The sequence below is a fragment of the Odontesthes bonariensis genome, chromosome 3 (assembly GCF_027942865.1).
Source record: "Odontesthes bonariensis isolate fOdoBon6 chromosome 3, fOdoBon6.hap1, whole genome shotgun sequence".
In the NCBI taxonomy this organism is placed as follows: Eukaryota; Metazoa; Chordata; class Actinopteri; order Atheriniformes; family Atherinopsidae; genus Odontesthes; species Odontesthes bonariensis.
Genome location: NC_134508.1, coordinates 30868324 through 30889908, shown reverse-complemented (window position 1 = coordinate 30889908; position 21585 = coordinate 30868324). Strand labels below are relative to the sequence as shown.

Below are 21585 nucleotides of genomic sequence, written 5' to 3'. Positions count from 1 at the left end.
ACTACCTACTGTAAATGTGGACACATCAGCACATTAGAGGAACCACACCATGTGGGTTGAGCGATACTATATGGTTTTATATGATATGGTGAAGGGGGAACTCAGTATGAAATGAGCCCCATTCAAGAAACAATGGACACATGGTGCAAAACTGAGACTGATAACTGGATTTACTAGGTTAATTTGTGAATTAAATTGCAATTTTCCAGGAATTCTCAAGCGATATGAACCTTATTAGTACAGTATTCTCATCACAAGCCACCTGCATGAGCATCTGTTGGACACTTGTTCCTTACAGAAGAGTTCGTTCTCTCACAGCAGGCTGCCAATGTTTGTAATGTGCAACATTTTGTAGTCACACTTTTTCTTTTATGTGCCTCATTGTGGCTTTTCTTCCTGCAGCTGTCACCCCTAAACTCATTTATCCTGCTCAGTGTCATCATTCTGCAAAGTTTTGATGTTCTTTTTCGGGATCAATTTGTATTTTTCATCTTAAGGTTTGAACTAGTTGCTTTCAGTTGAGGCACTGTGTAAAATGTCAAAGAAAAAAAACATAATGCAATGATCTGAAAAGTTGTACAGCAACAAAATTCCAGCATGTCATATAAACAAAGATGTCGGTAAGCAAATAAGAAACTTGGATAATAATAATATTTTGTACCATTTGTCTTTCAAGGAGTGTTGAACCCCTCCTCACCTTGACTTCCAAAAGTCTGGAATAATTTTTCTACTGAATCATGTTACTGTCCTAATGTCAATAAAATGAATGCGTAATGAGATGTTCCACCAGATGTTGTTTCGGCATTGCATAAATTTTGCTGTCTTTTCTCAAGCATGCTTCAGAAAAACGATATTTTCAGATTAAACATCAGATATGTTTTTATTTTGCTCTTTTCGCTGAAAAGATCTGTCAGTTCCAGGGTTTTATCACTGTCGTAAACATGTAGAGAAATATCAGTTGACTCAGCAACTCGATTGAACTAAATTCAGAGTTTGGTTGAAAGTCAATGGACATATCCCTATTTCCAACAGCAGTAAGCGTTCGTAAGGCAACCAGCTTTAATAAGCTCTGCATGCTCCCTGCCCAACAATAGCAACACACCGAAGACATAAAAAGTTCATGACTTAAAGCAAATAAAATCAAACGTATAGAAGCAAAAAAAAAAGTGTTATGGCATTGACCTAAGCAAAAGGTCAAGTTTAAACCGTTTGTGAGAGTATGACACCAGCTTTGAAAGACAGTACACTATCACACAAAGGCCAGCATGCTGAGCCCTCCAGCAGACTGGTGTGTATCTTGGCATTCAGTTATCCTTGGCCAGTGTTCAGCATCAGTCACAGTGTACACAATGGTTTTCTGTTCACAGCTGAGGAAGAGCTGATGGAGCCAAACAGATTAAACTGTGGAAAATAAAAAATTCTAGACTGTGTATGTCTTTCTATGTCATTTCTTAAATGCAAACATCGCGTCGCGTGTAATACAAACACGTTCAGATGACTCTTGCCTTGGCAAAGCCTCAGCTGGCCCTACAAAGAATGGAACAGTTGACATGTGGGACTCACCACTTTGAAGTCTTCAGCACTACATTCCGTGCCTCTGTAGGAGCAGGAAAGAAGCATGTCCTTGATGTCGTGTCCCGTTCGGTCGTAGAATTCACGTATGTTGAAAGAGCGAGGCTTATAGCTGTCAAAGTCCGCCTTTTCCTTCAGAATCTGCAGGACGTTTTCCTCAACCAGGTGTGGGTCCCGGATCTCATACCTGGACAGAACGGCACTTCGCTTAGTTACTCGGGACCTAACAAACACATTCGTAAACAATACTGTGCCTGTTGTAAAGAAGATTAATAAAGGAGACACGACTCATTTGTTTTGATAAAAATGTCCTTGATCAATCGTGATTTGATTTTGATGAACTATAATTGTATGATTAGGAGGCCAAATTCTTACCAAAATACTTTTTTCCCCCTCATGTCTAATAGATTTCTAAAAACACAAAGTCGGATGCAAATATATCTATGAATTATTTAAATGCAAAGGACAAGGACATTTATTTTTTTGAAAGGGATGACCTCATCATGAACAAAAAAAATATATATATATATGAAAGTAGGAATAAAAGACTGCCATCACTTGAGGGACTCATTAACATATGGGCTGTTTCTTGCTCTACACAGTTAATGTTGTGACAAAAGCGAGACACAATCATAATTTTTTTTACATTATTAGTTTGGATCTTTCATCATTCACATATCAAGCAGATAATTGGCCTGCAGTTAATTCCAATTGGGGTATTTTTTATATTTGGAAGTTTTCGCTATCAGTCCACAACAGGCACTCAAAATGGTTTTCAATGCAAATGACACAGGCCATCGTTGTGCTGCAAAAATAAAACATGTCCATCAGTAAAATTGCAAGGACATTAAGAGGGGACTTTTTGAGAGGGAGAGAAAAAAAAGTCCTGTTATGCTTATGCCAACAAAGAGAGGCTTCCATAGATGACAACAGTGGCTGTTTTTTTTTTTACATTACATTAAGGAGATGTCAATAAGAAAGTCAATAAAACTTCCACTAATACTTAAATACTTTTTATGTGAGCTTGAGGTGGATTTAACCTGTTTTGAATGCTATTTGAACTGCATTTATACTGCACTTTCCTCATCGTATTGGCAACTTTTACGCTGCGAGCCACATCCACACAATCTTTACTTCGTACTTAGTCTATAGAGTGTTACAGGCTGTATAGTGCTTTTTTTTCTTTTTCAGTTACACATATTCAGACACCACTGATGCATTGGAGGCAATGTGGGGTCTCTGGAGTCTTCCAAGATATCTTCATGGCAGATATTCCCCAAGATGAAAATAATTCCTGAAAAAGAGCTCTCTCTCAATTTGCCACCTGTGGATGTCCACTACAATTGCTGCTGTTGTGTTTTCCTCCAAGGACGACTTCCTCTTCTACTAAATTACACCCACTAGCAATATAGCTTATACCACCACCCTTTGTTGAAGCTACACAGCTTAGTTAATTTGCTTCAAACCAGTATCTCATTTTTGTTTTGGTTGCTTTTCAAAACATCAATGTTTTCCTTGCGACACTGAAACAGTGGCCAAAAGATCCTTTCCATAATAAAGACCACATAACACCACTTCAGCCGAGTAAAGAATACTCTCAAGATGGTCAGCATATCATTATCTATCATAAAGAGAAGACTTCATGATAGCAAATAGGGTAAGATCTGATTTGGCAAAAGAAGGACAGAAGAAGAGACAAAAAGCCAGACCAGTTCCAGCACAGCTCATGGACTAAAACAAAAATCATCTGCACAGCACATGTAGGCAGCGATGGCATATGCATTCATGGCCTCAAATGGCACTGGCTCACTACTATTTATTGACGACGTTATAGAATATAGAAGATGAATTCTTAAGTGTATCGTCATATATTGTCTGCTCAGACACAACCTCAGACACAAAGGATGATAAGACACAGATTCACAGCACAAAAAGGACAATGACCCAAATTATTCTAGAAAAGCAACACCTAGTTTTTTGAAAGGGGAAATATTCCGCAATGGCTGAGCCAGTCATCAAACCCTAACTCATACAGACATGCTGCAAAGAAAAGAAAAGATAGAAAAAAAACAAAAACAAACACCTACCCGACATCTACTGAAGACAGCTGCCGCAAAGAGCAGGTAAATCATCACAAATGATGGAAGTTATTGTCCAGTGATGTCAGTTGGTTAAAAACTTCAGGTAGTTAATGAAAGCCTGAAAAACCTTTTTGAGTCAACTAAACAGACTAAAACGTTGCTTCTTAAATTTGGTTTATTTGTCCAGTCCCTGAAAAAGATGGCTGAGCGTGAAAAGAGCCCAACGACAGTATGATTCCTAGACCCAACAGTAACTTGAATATATCAGCTAAAATAATAAGAAAAATGGAAAATGTTCAAATAATTATAGACCTAACTGCATTTCTGCACCAGCTCTTCTGCACCTGCAGCTGACAAGCTCTGACAACATTATCCACATGTTGCCAGAAATTGCCAGTCTTGCTGTGGCCTGTCAGCCACAATGGATTACACAGACTGGGAGAAAGCCCCTCATTCTTTATGATGGGGGTATTTCTTTTCCAAAAGACATGATAACCAGCCAACCATATAATTGTGGTTAACAGTTTATTCAGACACGGGATCCTGCATACTGTGCAAATAGAGATAATTCAAAATCAATAAAAGCAAAATACTACATGTGGTATCTGGTAAATGTTTTTCTAAAAGTAAAAACATAATAAACTATATGAAAACATATCCATTTACGTTCCTTTTTTGTGTCTCGTTGGGTCAGCCTTGAACACATAAACCCAAAGACTAAAAATGTGTGAGTGTCTTCACACAGCAAATTGAAGCACAGAGGGTAAACATTGGGGGAGCCTTTGATGATGCACCTCAGCTCAAGAACTACCATCAACCACCAGCACCTGTTCGTTCACACACACAAAATTAACCTCAATTAACCGAATGACCCGTTGATGAACCCACCTGAGAAATGGTCCATTAGTGGTACAAGCATCCAAATGATTAAAAGCTAAGAGCTTTAGCACTGCTGACAGAGACTTGTGCAAATAAATTTTAGGACACAGAAAGAGAAGTGCACAATCATGTTTGCATGCCTTTTTTGCTTTAATTAACTTAGCACTTTACATTCAAGTCCCAAATCTATGCATAATGTAAGAGGATAGCAGCCGATTCATCACAGTATTAATGCATTATGTTGTTTGATCATGCTGAAATGCTCAATCATGCTTGCAAACATCAAGAAATCCATCTCCAAGTTGGAGAAGTTAAACTGAGAGGTGAAAACCAGGGACAAAGGCATACCTCTCTCTTCCGACAATAAAACTGCAAATTACTTTGTAGACACTGACAGAAGAGTTATTTCTCATGGATATGGGCACTATTTCAAACCCTAATTGGTAGTAAAACTTAATGCATTTTTTTATTTTTTTATTTTCTTAATTCCACAAGGTCAAGCTCTGTCTGGGCTCAGGAACAAGATTGTGTCCCTTGATGGTGGGAATAATGAAAGCTGATCCATGAATAAAAAATGAATGCCTGCATCATTTCTTATGTGAGCACTGCCTTAATAGTTAACTCCTGAAGTATTTTTGTGTCTCAACCAAATAACAAGGAATGTAAAATGTTCCACTGTAGCTTCTGTGTTGCTTAATTGCTTCAAACTAAAATTTGGCATCACTCAATATCAACATAAGCGATATCAATATTGCAAAACACTGCTTGGACCGCAATAAATGGAAAGCTATGGACCTTTTTCATGGCGGACATTTTGACTTGAAATAGTAGGAAAAGCACAAGTGTATTAAAGAAAATTGCATTCCATTTAGCTCTGCTTTTGTGCATGTTCTTTAACTAAGCAGCATGTGCAGGTGCAAAAGTGCCATATAGCTATCACATATACACCTGAGCTTAACCCTATATAAATATACTGAAGTATTTGAAAGTAGACCAGCCATGGCGAAGCATAAAAGGACACAATTACTTTCTAACCAAAACTTGGCACAATCACTTTTACTGACTCTGCATTTCACTCCTTTTGCATGCCGTTCTAGACATGTGGCCGGAGAAAAACCAACAAGGTGAACATTGCACAGACGATAGGTAAACAAAATGCTTGATTACCAATAACTCTTCATCAGCAGGGGAGTATTTCATGATCAACATGCATCGACCGCGATGGTTTTAAGCAAAGTTATTGTGAGTTTTTAAGTTTCATAAATCAGCCCATTTTTGACAGAAAGTCAACAGCTGGGCAGACTTCACAAAAAGAAGTCACTCATTTGAATTTTCATTCAATATTACTTGCAACACTGGGTTTTACCATAAATTACTAACTGTATTGAAGTGGCGTATATATTTATCTTTATGATTGTTTATGACTGCGACTCAGTATCTGAAAGTTGTAAAAAGGTTAACGATGTCATGTAGGACAACGATGGACACAATGGAAAGCAAAATACATTGGTTTCTAGGATTTTTGTCACAAGAGCAGTTGTGCTCTGGTTCCCATCACCAGCACTCAACCTCTTTAATTAGCATTTGTTGCCCCAGAGGCTGCTGTTTCTACTGCTCTGATAATGTTATATAGTCCTCCTCATATATTCAATCTGAAATAAAAAGTATTTCACAAACTATTTTTTAAAATATAAGCTGGGTTGAACAAATAAAGTTGCTCCAGAAGACTGAAAGTGGAATGTCTGAAAAATGTTTCTAAATAGTTGCCCTCCACAGTGACTAAAATGTTCAAGAAGCTTGATAGAAACAGCATATTTAAGTTTTCAAGTGAAACCGCTTCAGAAGAATATCGCAGACAAGTTAGAAAATATTAATCATCAAGCTATCATTTTCAGACAGTTTGCAGATTGTGATGAGTTAAACAAAACTGAGAGTTAAACCAAACGGATCGGTACTGTTTGAAGAACGCTAATCTGGAAGAGACGGATGAAATCACACCAACAGCTACTCACTGAAAAAGTTGGATCTTTGACATCAAATCACAGCTCAAAACACTTCAGAACACAACCTCACATTAAGATAAGACTGTTGCACTGTCACACTTTACTCTAATAAGAAGATACAGCCTGCTGGGGTAAATTCTGAACTTAATTGAATTGTATCCTTAGCTTGTGTCTTAGAAACAACACAAAGCTGCCAGGAGAGCACTTAAGAAGCCCTGCTCACATCCCCATGTCAGGAGGCTTTAGCTGAAGCGCATACAATCACAATAATATGGGTAGATTTTTAATATTGCCTTGCCACTGCTCCCCAAAGCAATCACTGCAAACTCACTATGTATGGGTGGGGGACACTAAATTGGATTATGGGCCACAAGCACTTTAATTTTCTTGTGAGGACTAAAAGGAATGATGGAGCATTTGCAACACTTTGCGACCTCATGAGAAAAAGTGAGTAAATACAAACAGCTCTGCTTTTCTGAGTAAACTGACAGAAAGACTAACGTCACTAAATAGTGCACTATTCCTCCCAAAAGGTTTACCTTTTCTTCTTGTCAATGCCTCGGTTTAGATCTGGTCTGGATAGCGTGTGATCTCAGGTAATTCTCCAATTAGCGCTAATTAAACTAATTTACTGCGAATGACTCAATTATCTATGTACTGTCTTTGAACATGACAAACTGCAGTGAATCCTGGTAGGCGAGTTTAAAAATGACTTATTAATGATGTTGCACCTGGTTGTGACACAGCTCTTATGCCACATTGGACAAGGTCATAGAAACGCAAACTAGGGCCACCATGAGGTGAAGCAAATCAAAACAAGTCTCTGACATTAATGAGCAATTACACAAAATACAGTAAAAACGCACAACCAACTTCCATGCTTTATTGCGTTTGATGTCACACCAATATTTGCCTCTAATGTCTCTCCTATGGTAATCTTTTCACTGGTACGCAATCAGAATAAACAATGAATGCAAATGTACCCACGTCTTAAAAATCAGCAGAATTGTCTTTTCTTGTACGCATTTTCCCCATGATGATCTGACCTTTACACGTCCTCCGTAAAGCAACTTTTCACACAACTCAAATTCTGATTAGGACCCCTGATCTTGCTGAGATGGGTAACCCAGTCAGATCTAGCAAGCTTACATTTTGTGGCATTTCATCCAGAGTTTATGTGAATTTAAAGCATGTCTGCAAGCTCAGGACACATGTTTGAGCCGAAAACTAGTGTAAGCAGAAGACTTGCTTCTCTGACTTTCACGAGCTGATCAAGCACTTCCTGCCAGCACACACCACATTACCAGCACCTACTTCAAAATGACCTTTCTTTTGTTAATTATCATATAATTGCCTTTGCGACATAATAAAAATAAAACTGAGCAATTTACTTGTAATGTTCTGCACTGCCAAGTGTGACTTAAACCTGCACATATACAATCAGAAACCGATTGATTTCCCCCCCCCCCCTTTGTTTTTGGTAGAGACACTGCTAGAACGCAGTAAGTTAAAGTGGAATTTCTAGTGGCTCAGCTCTAAACTTCATAGTGTTTAAAACAGTCTTGTAAAACTAATGCTCCTATCAGAGACAGAGATGGACAGAGAACCACAGCAACATGACACTCCCTCTTCATTATTCCATCCAAACCTCAACCTGGTCTGTTATTTAAAGATGCTTGGAACTTAAATATCAAATGTTAATATTAAAAAAAAAAAAAAGATAATTCACTAAAAATGGGATTTAAATATTGCAATTTCCTCCACGGTCCTTGGAAAACATGACGAGACTGGTTAAAAAAAACACAAACAAAACAAAACAACGACAGTAAAAGCAACGTTGTGGAATATAACAACAAATCCAAAAAGCTGAAACAAAGACAGCACAACAATTTACACATTTCAGAAAACAACACAACACAAACACAACAACATTAATAAAGTAACAGTTCAGAAAACACAACATTAATGTTTTTTTTTGTGTTTTTCCTTAAAATGTTTTGTGTTTTATTGTTGTCGTTGGAGAGCTTACTGTTCTCCTGCTTCGCTGTCCTGTTTTGTGAAGCGCTTTCAGTCTTCCTGTTGTTTTCTGCTGTGGTTGTTTTCTTCTGAAACATTTCTTTGTTGTCTGTTTTGTTTTGGTGTTATCTTTTCTCTACTGTATGTAGTTGTGTTTTTTTTTTTTAAAAAGGTGTTTTCCGCTCTGTTCTTGTGTTTTCTGGAAAGTTGCTTTCTTTTCGCTTTTGTTCTCTGATATGCTATGTTTTCTGTTTTATCAAGAAGTTTTTGGGGATTTAATTTCTCACATCAGGGTAGTTGCTACACTTTCTACTTTTTAGCAAAAAGACGAGAGAAAGCCTGGTAAACTGATCGGTGCTTACGATGTCTTGTGAAAATTTCACACACTGCAACAACAGCGAAAAAAAGAAAATGAACGTCCCCTCAAGGCCACATGAACAGAGGGGGCAAAAAACAATGAGAGTGTTAATCAGTGAGACAACTCTGTAGCTTAACAAACAGTGCTAATTACACAGGGATAAAGACTTGTTCATCATACAGCTTACGAGACAAAAGTTAATTGCCTCTGCTTGTAGTCCCCTCCCTCCATCTAAAAGTCAGCTCATCAAAGTCACTCGGAGTAAGGGCCACTACTCTTATTTTTCTGTTTCCTCTAATTTGTGTCCTTATTTTTCTTTTTTAGGTACACCATTCTTCTTACGGCAAATCCGACTGAACTCGCATTTAGACATCAAAGAAAAGGAAGCCTGTGTTGTTATTATTTCAATGCTTTGCCATTACAGTTGACAGCACAAACACAGAGAAACAAATCCATGTTAGATGTTGGCACGCAGATTGAAATCTATACCATACCCTGCAAAGCATGCATGCTGCAGCTTTTCTGTAAAGTTATCACCTGTAATACGGATGTGTGTAGGGGTCATAGACAAACAATGTTCAGAGTAAAAATGGGGAATTGGATTTATGTCAGTCAAGCATGTAGAGCATGCACAGATGTACTCTGTGCCTTTGGGCTGCAGAGCTGTGTGGATCAATATGCTAAAAATAAACTGAGTGATGTGTTCAAGATGGTATTTAGATGTGTTAGCATGTAGCAGATCTTTTATTTTTTGAATAAGTGCACTAATTAAGTGCCTGTTTGTCTGCCTGTGTGTGTGCAGGAATTTCACTGCCCTGGATTGTCAGGATTGTCAACTGTATTGTTTTAGCGAATTCGATCAGAATAAGCTGGGTAGCACGAAGATGAAAAACTGAAGATATTCAACGTCAGAAGTTTCAACATGAGTCAGCTAGCTTGTCATGGCTGCCAAAACACCAAATGATCAAAGCACGGCAGAGAGCAACAGGTGTAAAGGGAGGGGATGGCACTTCTGAATCACACACATCTATCCACAGTTTGTCAGCAGGGGATTTTAAAATATAGTCATCTATTTACTCTTATAGTGAGATATTTGCATCAGATAAAAAAGTAAGAGGATAAGCAAAGGGTTCCTGGTTCAAATCCTTGGCTGGGGCCTTTCTGTTTGGAGTTTGCATGTGCTCCCCGTATATGCAGGGGTTCTCTCCGGGTGCTCTGGCTTCCTCCCACCGTCCAAAAACTTTCATGTCACGTTATTTGGTGACTCTAAATTGTGCCCAATCAGCCTTAACATTATGGCCGCCTGCTACTGTGAAGTAGTGCTGCTGCGATTGATCTTTAAAGGAACGTGGCAGAAGCATCAGAGATAGCAGAAGGTTTAGCTAAAGTTGCTACAGGTGCTGCAGCTGTTCGAAGAAAAAATATGAACAACCCCATTATTCATTTAACATTCCAACCTGTTGGATTCTTCTGAAAATGTAATCACATTTCAAATGACCCCACCATTGGTGTGTGTACCTTTCGGTTAAGGGGACTGCAGAAATTCACACGTTCTGTCTCAAAATGTTCCAGAAAAGCAAGTGTGGGAGCAAGTGGGGCATAATGTGTCATGTCCACTCAGACATGAAACATTAACGTTCAGTTGCCACAAAATTAATGGAAAGCATTGTGTGAGTGAAAGGGCTTGATTAGGCAGGTTTTTGCTTCTAAACATAGCACTTTTACAAGATAAGCAGTGTCACTAATTTACCTGTCAGCAGTTTTAATATTGGGCTGATTGGTGTAAGAGCCAATGCGCAGAGTAGATTATAGATTACATCATTTCCAATCTCACAACATCGTTGACTCCAATATTCGCTGGCCTATTTGCAAAGACCACCTTTCATGCGGGAGCCTCCTTAGTTACATCAGACTGAGGGAAGAGCGGTTCATATTTATTGAGCGACTAAAAAGGTTTTGCATGTTTTGCCCATGTTTTTTTGCACATCTCCCTGTGGCCTTATAGCAACAGTCTGTGGAACAGCTGTTAACACTGCTTTGCACTTCCATGTGAGATCCAAGATTTCACCTGAAACAATTCAGACATTAAGTCAAACTAATTAGCTTCGTGGGAGCAACAGGATTCGACACCAAAATAACATTATGTACAAGTTCAGACCAAAAGTAAGTGGTACTGGGCCTGACAAGTGAGGCATCACTGTTACTGTTGCACTGTTACCTTAAAAGGGATCATTTTACATGTGGTTTAAGTCATTTAAGTGATCAGGGAATTTTATTGGAAATGAAAAGTATTATTCAGTTTCAATATAACTGCAATAAACAGCAGCCATGCGGTTACATCCAAATGTTTCAACCTTGTAACTTTTATCTGTCATTGTGCAGGTTATGTAGTTTACACAATCAAGTCCTGGATCAACAAATAGTAAATCTACACAGATGGGTTTCCCTAGGGCAAAACCTCATCACCAAAACAGCAGTGTCGTTGGGAGTTTGTGTGCTGACTATTATAACCTACATAATCATGACCGAAACAAACTGTTAAAGAGAAGAGGCGTTGAAGAAGACTAACAGGCGGGCTGCGTGTCAACCTGGAGTATACACACCTGCCGTTGAGCAAGGCAAGGAGTTCCCCGGCGTGGTACAGGTCGTTGCGAGTCACCCAGCTGAAGCGGAAGGAGTTTAGGTTGCAGAAGGTGACCGCGGGGAACACTATCATCGAAGCCGCCACCTCATCCAGCTTGGTGACATGGGGGTACTCGAAGTAAAACTGCACTCTGTCCACGCAGACCATCACCAGCACACCCACTGAAGCCATGAAGAACAAAATCCACAGGGTGCGCTTGATATACATTCGCTCATAAGTGAACATGTGCGAGATGCCATGGAGCGTGGACCTGGTGGCGAAAACTTCAATGGGAGCCGGTTTGTAGTCCATGTCCTCCGTGTCCGCTTTGAGATCCATTATGTCCCCGGGATGAGTTTAGGTGAATGAATATTGTAAGGTTGAAAAATCCGCAAACTGGCTTTACGGATAAGTAGAAGCTTTACTTGTGAGGAGGAGGTTAGTGGCTGCAAGTTCACGCCCTTCTACGCATGTGTTTCTCATGCAGTCTGTGTGAGATGTTGCGTCACTGACAACCGGTGAAATAGCTGGAGAATCAGAGTATGTCTCCCAATATATGTTCAAGATGCTCAGCCCTTACATGAAAAACACTCGTGAAAAGTGCGGGTGTAAGAAACAGGCGTTATGCTGCCTCAGTTAGGGTCACAGCCTCATAATAATACAACAGTGTGGAGCGCGCATGGAAAGGTGCCAGCCCTGTCCCTTCCTGCACACTTCTGCAAGATTACCGAGTTGATATTTGGTTCCACACTAAGCAAAAGCAGGGCTGCAAGCGGGACTTGGAGAATGACTATTACGGTTGAAGAGAGAGAAAACAAACCTTGGGGAGAAAGACAAGCACATTAGGAAATCAAAGCGGCGGTGTATTTTCTCTCCACATAAAGCAGCGAGTACGCTGGCTGCATGGCTTTCCCAGCTCTTCATATGCAATCCCAGCACGTGCAGAATAACAAGTAGTCACTGATCTTTTGCCTGTTAATGTTTTAAAACGCAGTCGTCGGCTAGTCCTCTTGGGTTTTCTCACAGCGTGGATCCACAGCTGCATCACAGGGGTGCTGGGTCTGCCTGATAGCTGCCTCGGTGCGCCTCTGCTCGGTGGCTCGCATCTATTCCCTCCCCCGAACTGCCTTCACAACAATGCGGGGATAATTACTCCGGATACATTAGCATTCCTGATGTATTCTTCCTTTAGGGAAGAAAAAAAAAAAAGCAATAATGTGTGTGACTAAACCAGTAAAGGTGATATCACTATTTGAAACGCTTTGTATTTTGAATTCAGGGAAATAGCACGTCAGTTGCGGTGGCGGCTTGCTCGGACAATTTCATTCGCTCTAAACGTGAGAACGCAAGTGTAGCACGGCGTGTTTTACACTGGCTGACGAAGTCCGGCTTTGGCGGTACACGAGCAGTGTCTAACCATACCCGGAGAGAGCTACCGTACTGAACCTACTCGATAAAATGTGACTCAAAACTGGTCATTGTCTTATCCGCCGTCAGGTAGAGCTAGCTCGCATGATAAAAGACTAATAATAATCATAAAAAAAACTGTTAACGTCGTCAAGTTTTGCCTACTGCTGGAGAAGATTAGAAATAAAATATGATTTTAATTAGACTATGAAAAGTGAGTTAATCTTAGAATATAAATTAGCTACTAAGAAAATGTTCTATTGAAAATAAACGATATTATATAGCCTAATATATATCGTTTGTTAGGATATAATAATGATAGTAATGGCTACCACAAGTCAGACATTAAACCTCTAAGGATAAATTAGCCAAAGTATGGTGGACCTAAAGTTACAAAAAAAAAAAAAAAAACATAACATGAGTACAACCCTGTAAAAAGCTTTAAGAAAAAAAAGCTCTGAAAGTAGGTTGTCATGGTTGCTTGTTGGGACATTAGCACCATCTTGTGAGAAACACTCTCTTGTTGTTTGCACCTTCCATTAACTGGTTAACTTTGGTTAAGTTTGGATTAAAAGTTGGACAAAAAAGTAAAAATATTTTACAGTGACATGATTAGTGAGTTAGTCAAACTTGGTGTTTTCAATGTTTTTAAGCTATCATGAGAGAGTTTATGCTTCTCTTAATAGGGTAGGCACCAAACTAGCAAGTTTCCTTATTAGTGTTATAAAATATCTGACAATCACATAAAGTTCACAGATACATTTTTTCTTTGCATGTGAATTAGCAAATTGACCATATATTTCACTTATTTCTATTAAATCCTGGTAATGCAGAGCTCTGCACTTACATAATGTATGCTCTCATTTAGTTGTAGTCACTCACAAACTCATTCAAATTCCTGAACAAATCTGTTTCTGCTATGACCAATTCTTTAAAGCTGACCAAATGAGTCAGAGTGAGCCAAACACAGGCAGTACGACGGATGTGTTGCAAGACTGCGAGTGACAAATCCGCCATTGAAACCATATTGCCAAGAGGCAAAGTGAGCTCACCCATAAAATTGTTCATAATGCGTTGATAACTGCAACTTACCACAGTATTGACTGTGACAGTGTGGCAGCATCTGTAAGGCCTGTATTTTATATTGATCACCAGTTCTGGGAAGGTGAGCCATGCTCTGTTCCAGTCAGGTGAGTCCTGGGTAGACTGTGTGGCAGTGACCCACATGGGTTTGATATTGCAGTAGATATTAAATTTCTAAGTTGTATTTTGATAGCAGGTGTTGCACACTTACCCAAATGCAACTTTTATTACAGATACAGTATGTGATTGTGACACAGTGATGGTGGAGTTGTTCACTGAAAGGATGCTTTTATCAATTTCCATTTTTTGGAAGAATAGTGGTAATACTCCTTAGGCCTCTCAATCAAAGCTTCTTTTTTTTCAATGAGCCTTTTTTGGTTTCGATCTTTTTACACTTTCCAGCCATCAGTCCCTGCTTATGTATGTAGTTTAGTCCAGTGAAGCTATGAAAGTGGACCTTAGTTTTTAAGACTCATAATCTGAACAGAAATCCTAGATTTACTTAGCCTGGGAATTCCCATGCTGCTTTGCGCTCGATTTCATTCTCACTGCAAAGTCAGCCTGGAAACCACCGCCCTTATTTTTGCCAGAGTTTGGGAACCAATCACAGAACGGGGGGGGCGGCGGCGGCGGCAGCAAGACGATGACGACGTCTATGCGCTACACCGAAGCTTGTAGAGTGTTAATTCAACATGACAGCGGACACAACGTTACCGTTCAATGCAGCCTTAGAAAGTGTTTCGGAGTAGATTCACCCTAGGGTCATTTGAACCGTGACATCCAGCCAAGTAGCCCACCCGAAGTTTTTCCGATATTGGCTGAACATCAGCTGAGTTACTGAGTTATCCCGAATAGCTTAGTACAAGCGCTGACGGACCCTGGCAGTATCTCCAAAATTACCACACTAAAATCACATGTCATGAAACCAAACTTCTACAGTAGTACAAATATGGTCTGTACTCACAAAACGATGCATTTGGAAGTTTGTACATAGTCCAGGAGTTTATTATTATCATCAACACAAGCCTGATAGCTTTTCTGCTGCTAAAGCTACGTCGACGTCAATTCTGGGAGCTGGGAGCTTCAAAGTAAGATGAGGGTTGAGCTACTACTGTAGACAACAAAGCAAGGCTGCTCAATTTCTCCATTATTAAAATAAATTCACAACTCTACAACATAAAAATTCATGTAGAATATAGCATATAGGCCTACTTTGTTGTCAATTTAAATAGCTTAGAGCGCAAGTTTACTTTTATTTTCCATTTTTTTTCTTCTTCCTCGTCGAATTTCTGTCGTCATCTGGTATAAGTGATACAATTGGCTATGAATCGCGCGCAAAGCAGCATGGGAAATACCTGACGTCATTTGATAGACATTCGTAGCGCCCAATAAACGGCTCTAGGCATTCGTAAACCACGCCTCAAATACGAGAAAATGCACACCTAGTTCCCAGACCACCATCTCATCGAGATTGTGGACGCGTCAGCCAGGCTAAGATTTACTGGCAAATTTCACCAAAAGTAATAAGCCATGTAAAAACAAAACCGCTGCTCATGTGCAGTCACTAAAGCAGTTATCTTTCTGCTTCAACAGGAGTATCTTTGCAGGACACATTTTAGTTATTTTGGATATGCTACATTAATTGTGACATTTTCATTGTTTCTAAGGTGCAATACATGCTTATTTTAAGAGACGATACATTATTCAAATGTGAGGGGAGCTCTACCGTAGAAATTTAAGTATAGAATTGGAATTCCAATGGACTCCCAATGGGATTTCATGGTCTTTTATTACAGCCCATGAACTGTAATAAGATACTTAGAATAAATCTGTGTTGTTTTGTTAAAAATATTGTATTGCGGGCTTGTATTTTTATAATTATTATTAGAGAAGAAAGACAAAACCTTCCTTTGTCTTTGAAAAACCTTATATATATGCAAATACACTTGCAAACAGACGATAGGAAATGCTTCTTGTGTTTTTAATGCAAGAAGTGAAAAAATGTACAGTGGCTGGCAACAAGAGCGAGTAAAGCAAATCGACAACAGTCTTTTGGTTATAATTGCACCTAGACATATGGATAATGTGATGCTAATGGAAAATGTTCAGTCTTATGCTACCATAGAAGTCCCTTTTGTTGTTAATAGCTATTAACCTCCAAATTTAAGAGAGATTCATATAAAAATGCCTTTCCTGAAGATCATGACAACAATGACTTGCCTCTTTAAACGGTTTTGAAGGGGCAAACTTTCTTCTACATGAATGAATTTGAGTTACTTTGGGCGAGTCATGCTTTTCTTTCATTCAATTTTCTTTATCTCTAACCTCTTGTCATGCTGCTTTTTCCATATTTTTTGTTGGTATATGTTGGTATTTTAATGAGTTAGCTAGCAATAGTCGATAGAATCTTCTTACAATAGTCTTTATTTCGACTCATTTATCTTCAGCAAGAAATCAAAAAAAATGTTTTGCTTAGAAGTTGCTGAACTGAATGATCGTTCTACTGTGAGCATAGAGCTGCGACTTTGCTAACATGGCAACTGTATGTGCTGGTGCCGTATTTATAGTAACATTGATTATAGTTTACATTACAGGATAAAGGGTTTTTCCCATGTTATTGCTTTCTTATTGCTAAATATAACTACTCAAGAAAGAAAACAGCTTAAATCCCTAACAGCTCATCTGTAAGATGATAGGAAAAAGTATACTAGAGTATTTGAATTGAAAAGTGATTTGTGTTACCACCCTGGGAAACAAGTTTTTTTAGATATTTTTTTTACAACAACTCAGATTACCTCTTTCTTAAAATTTTATTTGGATTGTGAAGAGAAAAGGCTGACACACACTCGACTCTCTTGTTTCTCCTTCTCCTTTCAGCTCACTCCACGCAGATTGGCTTTTACCTTGGCCAAGGCTATGTGGTCTGCCAACCAACTCAGAGAGAGCTGGCAGAGAATGCGAATACACTGTGGGGTCTCATTGACAAGTCTCTTAAGTTATCGTTGGCCAAGCAGGACACAGAGGGAGCAAGAGGCTCTTGACCCTGATGATTTGAGCCTGTCTCGCATCTACACCCAAAACCTGCTTGCAAACGACTGCTTCCTGCCGTGGCATTGGTCCAGGCGATGACATCATCAGATGGTGACAGACAAGGTCTTCATAGACAGATGGTCGTTAGATCTGATAATGGGTATCTGCAGTTTTCAGCCCAGACAAATGCTTTCTACCTTTGTGGGCAATAATCATTATCAGCCAAGGACACTTTAATCGACAGCAGGGGAGTCCATCATTACAGAGTCTTGATACTCTTCTTTATGGTGCAGTCGGTTTTTCAGTTACTTATCACCCTGAGGTGATTCTACCGATAGGCAGGTGTAGCTTTGTCAGACTAATACTTCTCTACCTATCTGGTAACATGCTATTATGCTCCTGCTACTGTAGATGTTTCAAGAGCAAATCAATCCAGACTAATGCTCAGCAGAAAGTTTGTAACCTTCCATTAATCAATTTTTCATTCAAGTAATTGCCAGGTCAGGTCCATGAGGGAATTGCCTCCAGAATTCTTTGTCACACCAAAGTAAGAGCAATACTGGAGTCATAGCAGCCCCATAATTTAATTATATAGTTTGAAAATAGCCTTTCTTACTTTGCTTCTCAAGTTTGACCTGCACCTGATCAGTAACAAAGTCCATCTATTTAGAGCTATTCATAAATTGCCTATCCATCTTATTTCAACTTTGAATCCCAATCCAAACTTTCTGTATCCAGTTGATGCAGACGAAGAACATGGTGAAATGCAATTTGCCAATGAAGAGGTGGTGTAATCTCATCACTACTATTTCTGTCCCTCTCAGTGTGGTTGATTGTGTTTGAACATGGGTTATTCATCTGTGTTGCCTGTTCAATACAGAATCATATCCCTGCTGTGAGATTGATTCTCTGCCCCTGGAAGAAAGGTTTTTGAATTGTCATCAACAAACTTTGTGCACTCACAGCCTGGGGCTTTATCCCGGATGAGCGTCATAAGACATTTAGAGAGATGGTAATGCAGAGACCCCCGGACTTATTTTGCTCTTACTATATGTTGACATTTTATCAAATCGGGTCGCTAGGCAAAAGCAGTGAAATATTTCACTTAATGTGTTGTTAGGTATATTTTGGCTCCCAGTCTGATCCTCTTTCAGCACTTATACATAAAGAACAGAACAGATACATTGATATCTTGTGCTCATATTTTTCACGAGCATAACAAGCTGCTTAGAACTGTCACTGATTGAATAGTTGCTGACTTGTGAGCTCATCACAGCTTTATATGTTTGAGTGATTGGCCTGTGTTTGCAGCTGAAGCCTCGTTTTGGGACAGAACAGGAACTCTACCTTAGTCTCCTGCAGACTTCCTCCCCTGTGAGAAGGGCGAAAAAACATTCAAATTATTCTTCAGAAGAAATTAATCCTAATGACTTCTTTTCATTTGCAGCTAATTAAATATTCAAATCCAGGCCCCACTCCAACCCCCCAAACCCCCTCTTTGGCTCTATTTCTTTTTTCATTGGTGGTCTGCTGCTTGACAGCGTTTAGCTGTTCTTGAGACAAAAGCGAAAGTAAATTGTTTTGTGCCCTGCATTTATGAGATATGTGCTTAGGAAAATGGGTACCTAGTCCATATTATGACATGGAAGGAATGGGTTTTATTGAAGCAGTGATTAAGTATTAACCCGCTTGCAATTACTTGTAATTGCTGACCAAAAAGAGTGCCTATATGGAAACTTTGTGTCTTGTGAATAAGTTCATATTGATTTTTTATTTAAATTTGAAATAGTATTTTCAAGTTTCATATAAGAAAATACAGTCAATTCCGAATGAGACACGGAATAATCTTAATGTAGAAATTTTAAGATTATTTTCTTTATGAATTACAGAGCAGCTTGCTGGATGCTTGAATCAATAGTACTCAATTTTTTTGCTCTATCAAGTGGAATAAAATAAAGAGGCAGGAGCTGAACAAAGCCCTTCACCACCCTTATAAAAGTATTTGTGTTTACTTTTAGTGAAATCAAATGAAGGTGTGTGAGTGTGCCTGTCAAGGAGAGCAGAAGATGAAAAGCAAATTGATCCTACACCTGAAAATATGTACAATTTCAGATATTGTTAACCAGTAGGGGTAGGGGTAGCAGTGCAACAAGTTAAATTAAACACCACACTGTGTTACCACTCCATAAGGCTCTCTCCATGACACCAACAAGCTTCACATCATATTGTAAATTTTCCAAGATGCGTTTGTCATCACAATGATGATCGTGCACTTATGATTATTTGTAAATTCTACAAGAACACTGAACTTCTTTTGACTGTTCAGAATGACAGAGGTCCTAGTTAATTTTCTCCTTTGTAACTTCCACTCATAATGCAAACTGTAGTCATGCATGAAAGTGATATTGCACAGACCAGTGAAGCTCTGAGATTTCATTCTGTCTCCGTGCTTCCAGTTGTCAGTGGCGAAAAGTGATTGACAGAATACACAGTAGATTTAGAAATCGGAGGTATTCTTCATATCAGAACTGAGTTGTTCAGCATCAAACAGCCCAGCTTCTAACTCCTGTAATGTTTGTAACAGGTTCATTTTGTTGTGAAAAAACCTGTTAATGCTGTGAAAGAATTGAACAATTTATGCACTGACACATTAGTCTACAAATGAACGATTAAAGTGTTATCACAGCACACTTATTCAAACTAACTGACGCTCTTCAAATTGTGCTAATTGATATCGAGTTATTATCTTCTCTCTCGCTCTGGGAATAATTATGTTGACGTAAAGTGATAAGTTTATAGTAAATGTACAATGCAATAAAAACCTGCTTTACAAAACAGCTGTACAAGCTCCCCTCACTCCAAATTGTTTTAATTAGATGTCCCAGTGTGACAAAGACATCATTATAAGATTTTCTTTTTTTTTTCATCACTTTCTGATATTTTATTGGTTTCAATAGGCTCATTTAGCTTATTTAGTTTGCTTGGTCAATTATGGGTAGTACTTTTAATTCCTGTTTTTCTTCACTTGGGAACATTAATGCGCTCTTCATTGTGTTGGTACCACCTCTTGAAGGCTGTGTAATTAACCCAGTGTCTGGAACACACAGTTTGACAAGGATGAAGCATTATGGTAGGTCAGTTTTTAATCATCTGTTCTTTTCCCTCCACCACTCAGTGAAGGAGGCTTGCAGCAGCAGCTTCCTTTTCCACTCCACTAGACCCAATCACTGCTCCAACCCAGGGCTGGGACCTGACAGCACAGCAGCAGCTGAGACTGAGAGAGAGGAGGTAGGGGAACACGCAGGAAGCTGGGGGTGAAAGCAGCGGCAGTCGCAGGAGTACAGGATAGATGATTGATACTCCACGGGAACAGTCAGGCACTCGTAACCACATCAGACCATCTTTCTTTGGCAGCAAGTTAGTGCGTCACCATCTTGCCCCTGCCTACAATATCCACATCACTCTGCAGCCTTTAAGGCACTTTTTTGTCAGATAAATAAAGAGGCAGCCTGACAGAAGGATGATGGAGGAAATGAAAAGAGAAAAAAAAGGCTGGTTAGAACACTGGAGATACAGAGAGGTTGGGTAGAGAAGAAGGATGTATTGATTGTTTTCGCTGTGGTATAATTGCAATTAAAGGTTGCAAACAGCTCAGTGGATCAGTTTCACTGCTGTCACCCAGCAGGATGCATGGCAGCACAGATGCATCCCTATACTTTTCCCTGGCCAACAGGGAGAAGGACTAAAACCCTAGGGACTGTGTGTAGACTACTGCAGTGTTGTTCAACTTCCAAAGCCTTACATAAAATCATGCTTTTTAAATGTCAGCCCCGTTACAGGAGTATAGTAGGAGTATCAGCGTTGAATATAGCAGCAATAATAGTGATCCTTGTAGATTTGAATTTTTCACATTTGTTGACCTCCATGAGCTTTTTAAAGAGCAACAGATGAAAACACGTGGTCCGAAAGCTTCCCTATCCAAAACAAAAGACAATGAAAATGTTTCAGACTGTGTATTCTGGACCAAGTCATGATTGCTTTCTAATCCTGAGCAGGTCATGTTACTCCCTAAACCCAATCAGAAAGTGACAAAGGTGTTTTATTAACATGTTGTATATGAAAAAACAGTTGGTGTATGTTTTGAACGTGCATCTCACATTTGAAAGCTATGTGTGTAACTTTGCCAAATCCCCTCTCCTCTTCTTCCTCATGAGGACTTCGTGACTAGTTAAAGGAATCATTTAAGAATGGTTGCCTCAATGTTTGCTTCATTTATCTATTTAGTCTTTTTGTCTTGAGGACTTATTGAAAATTTACCATTTCACAATTTTTGATTCTAGACTAGAAAGTTTCATGACTTATTCTTTTAAGTCTGTTTTGCAAAGATTGAGCGTGCAGTTTCAGGCAAGGACTCTATACATCCATGTTCTATACCTGCTTAGTCCATTTCAGGATCACACTGCAAGAAATAACTTTTAAAGAAAATGGAAAACAAAAAAAAACATGCAACAGAGACGCAGATTAACTCAGATT

General features: G+C 39.1%; 1 protein-coding gene across 1 annotated transcript in view; it reads right to left on the bottom strand.

Moving 5' to 3' along the window:
- The window catches only part of asic1b (acid-sensing (proton-gated) ion channel 1b), a 204103-nt gene extending 191391 nt beyond the window's left edge, over positions 1 to 12712 (bottom strand). The window contains exons 1-2 of the mRNA XM_075461539.1: positions 11513 to 12712; positions 1564 to 1759 (exon numbers count right to left, since the gene is read on the bottom strand). Of these exons, the coding sequence (XP_075317654.1) occupies positions 1564 to 1759; positions 11513 to 11871 (555 nt within the window). The 5' untranslated portion in view covers positions 11872 to 12712. The remainder of the gene's footprint in view (positions 1 to 1563; positions 1760 to 11512) is intronic.
- Positions 12713 to 21585: the final 8873 nt, after the last annotated feature.